Source organism: Echinococcus granulosus, assembly GCF_000524195.1.
Source record: "Echinococcus granulosus chromosome Unknown EG_S00046, whole genome shotgun sequence".
In the NCBI taxonomy this organism is placed as follows: Eukaryota; Metazoa; Platyhelminthes; class Cestoda; order Cyclophyllidea; family Taeniidae; genus Echinococcus; species Echinococcus granulosus.
This window is the reverse complement of record NW_020170426.1, coordinates 217,525-225,788: the sequence shown is the minus strand read 5'-3', so window position 1 is coordinate 225,788 and position 8,264 is coordinate 217,525. Positions and strand designations below refer to the sequence as shown.

Sequence of the window (8,264 nt, the reverse complement as noted above, 5' to 3'; positions counted from 1 at the left end):
TCGATGGGGGTGTATTGTGCTGATGGACCGACGATTTTACTTGTGTACACTATGATGCGTGCGTAAGAACAATTGCATGGATCTCACAAATTTTTTTGTCACTAGGTCATTGCATAGACCCCGTCGAAAATTTCGTCACTGTTTTTGTTAGGTGAGATTTTTTTTCCAACTGACTCGTGACATGCCTCTTTTTTGATTGTCCAGACTCAGCATTAAAAACTCATTTTTGTGAAGTCTGTCTTACTTTCTGTGAGGAGCAAATCTTATTTTTTTATGCTGCTTCTATTTTAGGGGTATCCATAATTGATTTTCCTATTTCAGTCAATCAAGCTGGAAGACAATGGCGACGGTGGGCACATGGAGGGCAGTGGCGGAGGGGAGGAAAGAGGCGAAGGTCAATCAGCTACAGGAGATGACGCGAAGAGTCAAATGACAGGTCTCGGCACCTCCGTTTCCTCCACTGCCACCACTGCCGTTAGCCCTACTTCCAATTCGGCTGCTCAGAGTATCACTGCACTGACGTCCACCGGACCTAAACGCCTCCACGTCTCCAATATTCCCTTCCGTTTTCGCGAAGCTGACCTACGACAACTCCTTGGTGTGAGCTTCCAGCTCTAATTGTTTGTCGTCTTCTTGCTTAAACACTACTGTACCTTAAGTTTAGAACGATATCCTGTTAAACCTCTATTCGTTCTATTGGGACTAATTTCCTAACTAATTAGCGGGTCCTTTTTCAATCCAAAAAATGAGACCTGGGTGCTAATCATCCCTAACATGTAGGTAACCGATTTAACGTATTTCTGCCTTAATACCTGTAACTCTCTTCAAAGATCCTGTTGCAGTTTACTTTTTATCGCTTTGGTAACTAGTCATCGTTTTCGTAAGTAGGTGAAACCTAGTGTTTACAAGCATGAAACGAGAAGTGTTTTCAAAGACACTAAATGCCTTTTAACTAAAAATAATATTTTATTTCTTTTAAATCAAAGCCTTTTGGAACCATTCTGGACGTGGAGATCATATTCAACGAGCGTGGTTCGAAGGTATGTATATTTCTAAGGTGCATTCGAATATTTTTTTACTCACTGAAGGTCTCTTTCAGCATTGCCCGAGCATCGTGTTGCAATAGCGAGGCCTGCGAGTGTAGCCAGCACATTGAATGATACCTCTCTTTACCTTTCGAGTGCCAGATGCACGAGTTAATGTGTAATCTTAATCGCAGCTTTTTGTGCATATGTTCGCTCCACTATTGAATACCCCCCCTTAACACTTCGATACTACTTCGGATTTTAGTCCAACAGTTCGCGGGAATACAGGATTTTCCGAAACGGTACATTCCATTTGGGACAGTACACATGTGTTCCAAGCTTCCGTTTTCCCCGTCCCCCCTTCTTTATCTGTGTCTTTCTATTCGGTAATCGGGGCTACCTATTAGAGATGCATACCTCCGTCCTTCCCACTTGTATGTGTCTGTGTGTATGCGTGCGTGTCGAGGCGTTTCCGTCTAATCAGAATCCAACCCTTTGTTTACTTCTCCCTTCCATTCGTTTGATTGGCTACCAGCACGAACATGCGGACGTGTGTGCGCGTGCTACATTTAAATAAATGCACGACCTATCCATCACGGTCCAGCCGGTTTGACCTCCTTTCGAATTGATGTGTTCTCCACTTCGTTCACACACAACCGCACATACTTTCATGAATCGAAACTATTCGCGAAATCACATGCACACGCATGTACCTTGAGGCTTTACCTGGGCACCAAAGTGATTTGCATGGAACTGTTCACGATGGGTTGCTTCAAGTTTAGAGTTTTCCACTTTGAATATCTTAGTGGCACAACTGCTTTATAAGTATCACAGTGTACACTGACCTCATTAACAACAAAACCATAATGTGGCTGAATATTATTCACGTTTTCTGTAGATTTGATTGAGGAACTGTAAGTATAATCACTCCTGGTGTACTGTGGAAGGTATGCGTGCTCTGCCCCCGTTTAGTCCGTCCATCTAATCTGAGCGCATGTCCATGCTTGATTGAATCGCTTCCAGTACCTCGTTCTTTTAGGCTTTTGTTTGTTATAAATCGGGTTCTCCCTGCATTTTCTTTCGAAAGTGTTATTTTCTTAACCTCCCTAGCCATGCTCAGAGCCCATTTAGAATTCCAAACCGAAAACACATTACTCTCTTACGGGAAAGCCTATGCTAAAACAAATGTCAATTTAATCATGCTCTTTCAAAACTCACTCGGTTTATAAAGTGGTTTTCTCTAATAAACACATCCATTTGCTACTTGGGGCACACGTTTTGGGAAAGTAGTTAGTCAGATTTCATCCTTTGGGTGTGGATAAAAGAGAATTTTAAAAAGGGAGTTACGTGTCTGGCATCTGCATGGTCGTGACATGCACCACTGTTGATCGACTAGACTGCACATGCATCGCAGCTATTCCGCCCTCCCGTCTCTATTATACATCTGCTTGCGCGTGCGTACGTGTGTGTGTGGGCTTGCATACACTTCCTTCCATCCGAAATGCCCAGAAAATGCCAACGCATGGACTTGGAATCCATTAGCGCATGTGCCTGCTTTTCTATATACACTGAATGCTACTGAAATTGCTGCAAGTAGCTGTTTTTACATTAATACAATGCCCACGGGAAGCGATATTGCATGAACCCTCGTGGGGTCGACCTGCAACCAAGCATGACACGCGGTACATTGCCTCGATTATATGCACCTTCGTTGATCTCTTACCTACTTTACTGTTTATTTTACTATATATCTATTGTTCCTCTATATGTTTAAAGCAGATACCACTACACAATTATCCTCCAGCATCTGTGCTAGAGAAATGGAGCAGTGAAATTGATTTGCATGCGTAAATGCAAAGCCAATCATTTAGCATCCATTGTACTATAGTCTCAAAATTAAGAATTTATCAGATGTGGACTAGCTATAAGCGGAAGAAAGGAACTAGACGTAGTACATCCTAGAGTTTAATGATCACGTAGCGACCGTTGTGATGCTGCACAAATGTTGTCCTACTCCGTCCATCACTGCTCATATGGTGATCCTGAATCTTTTTAAATTTGATAGGGCTTCGGGTTCGTGACCTTTGCTACACCTGAGGAGGCCGATAAGGCTCGAGAGAATCTTAATGGAACGGTAGTTGAGGGGCGAAAAATTGAGGTGAGTGCCCGTTTTAATCTTTATAGCTTGCTCACATTTGTGTCGTTGAAGATATTGGCTGTACAGTGATTGAAAGCATGTAAGCTTTTAAATTAGTCACAATAGGCTCAGCTCTATCTGGTCAATGCCTACTTCATCCCGTCCAAACAATTGATTTCTGCAAGAAACTGGTAGTGTATCTAAACAGACCAGAACCTACACTGATCGCATGCAAAGGCTTCGTTGAATGGAAGCAGCATGAGGCTCTGAGGCTTCGGGAATACAAGAACGTACCTAAGTGTTTATGAGTAAGAGCTTTGGAAACAGCCAGTGACCGTGGCACGCGTACTCAAGACTCTGCCCTTTGACATTTTAGCTCAAGCCATGAGATCCCTTTACACAAGGTAATCAATCAGCAAATCAGTGAAGGTAAAACAAACCATTCTGCTTGTGCAAACATGCGCCCCAAATCCATCCGATGATCGACTGGTTCTTTGCTATCCTTCAGCCCGTCTATCGACACACCCACGTACACACATTGATGTGTGGGTGCATGTGTAAATTGCGTGAATTTCTTGTGCTCAGCTGTCCCTCTCTCATTTCTGCGATTTGTGAGAAAAGCATTACACTCAGCTTAGTATCTTTGCCATCATTACATCATCTGTCCATATATAATTAGGCAGTGTTCACGCATGGATATGATGAAGGCAGTCTGGGATACTCAATGTTCCTTGCTTCGAATGATGCCTGTAGCATAACTATTGACCATTACTGAATTCGACTTGTACCGGTTGCACGAGTGTACTTATCCATACGTGCTGGGAGAATTACAGCCATTGTTCGTGAAAGTTTGCATTATGCTCCTCTTTCGAAGCAAAACCAAATAATAAATGGAACGGTTTCACGCATGTTTTGTGGCAAGGGATAGACCTACTCGTGCTATGCCTTACCATCCTGAAAACTGCCTGAGCTCTGGGATGTCAAAGTAGATTCGGTTTTGCGTATCAAGTGATGTTTCTCTGTTTGGTGATAGTGGTGTCTTCTCAGCCTCGGCTTGTGGATTGTTCCACTGAAGAAAAAATCGCCAACACCTTGTTTTTTGCCGCATTGAGAAGTGTTGTTGCTGTTAATTGCATTTTCGGTGCTAGTGGGTAACACTCATCAAATTTAGATGAAATGCACACATATCTATCCACATTCTTTCGCCGCTGGCATGCCGTAGTGAACAGCAATTCATCTCGAGACACCTTTACTGATTGTTTGACGAATAATACTGATGATGGTGGCCGTGATTTCGAATGTGCGTCACTTCTCCCCTATGTGTTCCTGTGTAATCATGTTCCTCATTTTCTGCATGCTTGCCTGATTTATTGAATTATTTGTATAGATAAACAACGCAACCGCACGTGTTATGACGAAGAAGAAGTCGGAGGCTCCAACACTGATGAAAAGTGAGTTTTGACTAGAATATCTGGTTTCTATATTCATGTTGGCCAATCAAAATGCTCCATTGTTCTCACTGGTAACTTAACATATCCAATCACAGGTAAAACATTCGTTTCTTTAATTCTTCGATTATTGGTTTTGAAACTTCAGCGGCTACGACACTGCGAGGCATACGGAATGCTCTGCCACCAGCAGTATCGAATGCCGCCGCATTGGCCGCTGCTCTGAGGGGCTGTTCTACACTGGGTGGTTTGGGTACAACTGGATTGGTGGCAGCGTCAGCCAATCCCGGGGCAGCTGTATCACCAGCGGCCAATCAGGCGCTGCTTGCAGCTGCAGCTGCTTATAACCCAACAGCAGCGCTCTATTTGGCCTCAGCCGCTGCCGCGGACCCAACGACGGCACTGCTAACCCACTATGCTGCTGCTCTTAACGGTGCAGCTGCCGCAGCCGCTGCAACAGGAACCATCCCCATGGCAATGCAGTCGCCAGCTGCTGCCCAGCCAGCTGCTCAACTGTTGGCTGCTAATCTCGTAAGTGTGGGCATATCTCCATTGTTTGTTGAGAAAATAGAAGAACAGTGTAATTGATAAGTTGTAACACTAAAACAGGAAATGGGCAGATGATTTAAGATGCTTGAAAGCGAGGTTATTTGAAATGTTTTGCTTTCCGGTTTCTGTACTTCAGCTTTTATTCGCGCTTTATTTCGACAAATAAAGTACCTTTTCAAGTCGAGTTGGTGAAGGAGCTACGCTGGCAGCCCATTTACGTAGCAGTATCACCGCTGGTATTGATCCCAGCAGCGCCTGTGATCCCGTATACGTGTTTATTTCAGTCCTGGTACGGTGCTTCGCCCGAATTAGAGCTGCAGCAGCGCCTTCAACAACAACAAGCTCAGGTGCAACAACAAGCACAAGTCCAAGTCGCTCAACAATCGGCTGCAGCCCTAGCGGCAGCTAATTTGGCCGCGGTAGGTCTTGCTGCGGGTGCGGGGGGCGCACAGGGCGCCGCAGCGGCATCGGGCGTTCCCACCTCCGTCGCAAACCCTTTCGCTGCAATGCTCCGCGCCTTCAGTGGAGCCACTTCTGCAGTTCCGCAGACCACCGCGCAGCCCATTGTGGTCAGCGCCAACGCCGCCGCCGGTGCTGCCTCCACCTCGCCGCCGTCTACTACCGCTGCGTCGAACTCCTCCGCTGCAGCGGCCACCAGCGGGAGCGCGAACAATCAGGCCACCATGGCTGCCCTGGCGGCTGCGGCCAATCAACAGTGCGTTAAATTTTGACGGTAGATTGAACGCTGTTTGGCTGGACGAATCATAGCTTTCTAATAAATTAAGTAAATTATTTTTCTTTCAGCCTTTTTAATTTGGCATTTGCAGATACATTTAGTTGTTATTTACTGTCATAAATCTGAAGTGGTCTACCAGCGTCGCTTGACTTCATCCAAGTGTCGATAAAACGTGCCTCCAGTTACCGAATGGAAAAAGGTCTGCAGGGAATTGAACAGCCCATCAATAAGACGTTCGACCTCTCCGGTAGATCAAGATGCATTTAAGTGGGCGGATTACAGTACTTAAGTAGATTTTGTGTCCCCATCGGCTTATTTTTCAACTTTGGCTTGATTAATACGGGTTATTGTGCTACTAAGCTCTGTTTAACTCGAAAATGGGGAAAATGTTGTTTTAGAGGTTTTTGATATTGTCAATTTCATAACGGAACATTTTCTCATTAGCCGAGCAAGAAATCTTACCACCTTTTACTCCACCTAACAAGAGTCCTCGTTTTCATTTTGAGCATTTAGAAATCTTCGCTTGGTGGGGTATTTCTTATCAAAATTCCCTCTACATTAAATAATAGTCACTCGTGCCTAGTGAGAAGCACAAGTACATTTCGTTTGCTTGATTACGCAATCAGAGGACAAAATAATGAGGTGAAACCAACTGTCATAATTGTAACGATGGCTACGAGTTGGATTCAGGAATCATAGATGACTTGCTTACTGCTCCGATTATAAATGTGGAGGCTCGATTCGTGGTCGAGACTTTTTCTCCAAAAAGGAGTTTTGTGGTTTCATATTTCGATGCTTAATTGAGCAGTATGTACAATCTGCCTCTCAAAATATGACATAATAATCGAGCATTAAAGATGTAAAGATTGGGTTTTCAAACTCAAGTGTATCGTTGAAAGCGGGCATGTCAAATGCCTTGTAGGAAGAGGAAATAAACATCACAAGTACAGCACTCAAGGATAACAGGAATGGATAATCTCGGTCATCAGGTGAGCATTAACAAATCTAGAAAAGGTTAACTTGAATGGGCCATAGTATGATTAGAAATCGACATACGATCCATTTTTATGGTGTAGATGTACGTGAAAAGCGATTAGGTGAGGAATCGAGTGGTGATTTTGCGTGTTCGATTGTAGGTATCTGCCAGACTTGAACGCAGTGGCAGCAGGAGTGGATCCCTACCTGAATCGACTTGCTGTGAGCTATGCAGCTCTTGGCAATGTTGCTAACGCTAACTCTCCGGGCATCTATCGGACAAATTCAAGCTACCAGCGTTTCTCACCATATTGACACGATAGGCATAGACACACACGACATGTGCAATAATATGTGGAAGCCTCATCAAGCAATGCATTTTTGTCCTTTCCTCTGATCATTACGATGTGTTCATGTTTTAGGTTTTATTTTGCTTTTTTCTCTCCCTCTCTCCCACACACAAATATTATTCATCTCCTTGTTGTACAAACGAAGCAATTCAACACAAGCCATGAGGACCAGGGGATCATCAAGTGTTGTTTTTTTATGTAACAAGCTCACCCTCTCCTCTCATTAAATTTGACGCTTTTAAGGATGCAACATGACATTAGCACCCCCGCCCTCATCCTCTCTTTTATTAATTTCGACGGCCTTATTTAATGTATTCTCCCCAGAAGTAAATATGTGACTTCTGACTTATCCTTGCTTATTCTTTTTGGTGCAGGTGGAATGATGGGTGATGGAGCGTAAACTTGTAGAACGCCGTGCAGGTGAACCAGTGCGGGAAACTTGGGGGCAAGATCGCAGGTGGGTATATCTTTAGCTTGCTATTCACACACTAATCCGTAACGATGGAGCTACTTTAAAGCAATTTCATGAATTAAGAAAATCGCCTAAAGTTGGGAAGATTACATTGTAGCCAATAAGAAATTGTACGTTGTCAGTTGAGCTGCACGCCCATTGCGGGTGAACGTAATGACTGAAGGATCAGTGACAGGGGTGACATATGTGACAGTGTGAAGGCCGAATTACAGGAGACCAAAAAAACACACGAAATGCATCAGCCCTAAAAATGTACCAGTACTGCAAGCATATTGATGGTCAAATAATTTTGTGCCGTCTATCGTAGGAGTTACGTAGCTACCGGAGGTGCTAAGGCCGTATTTTAATGGTACCTGTGTTTTGGACTTTAGGGAAAAGTTTTGCCTCTGCCCATTTCACTTTTATTCCTAAACTGTCCACCCTGTTGTGCGTGCAATTGTCGAGTGATGTTGGCCCACTACTTGGAAAAATATTGTTGAGGAATGCAAAAGTCAGTGAGTTAGTATAAATTTATAGACGACACGATTGTATCGGGTGGAAGAAGTGATAATCTCCGTGCTGCCGCTGTTTAA

The 8,264-nt window shown here is 44.0% G+C and overlaps 1 protein-coding gene across 1 annotated transcript; it reads left to right on the top strand. All coding sequences in view use genetic code 11, as the record gives it.

The window, feature by feature from the left end:
- Positions 1-357: 357 nt before the first annotated feature.
- On the top strand, positions 358-7,185 carry EGR_05801 (Fox-1 C; the record flags this gene model as incomplete). Its single annotated transcript, XM_024495050.1, has 7 exons — positions 358-600; positions 987-1,040; positions 3,091-3,183; positions 4,550-4,613; positions 4,759-5,141; positions 5,444-5,874; positions 7,032-7,185. 7 exons carry the CDS (start codon positions 358-360, stop codon positions 7,183-7,185), a joined length of 1,422 nt encoding a protein of 473 aa, XP_024350513.1.
- Between the last annotated feature and the right edge of the window lie 1,079 nt (positions 7,186-8,264).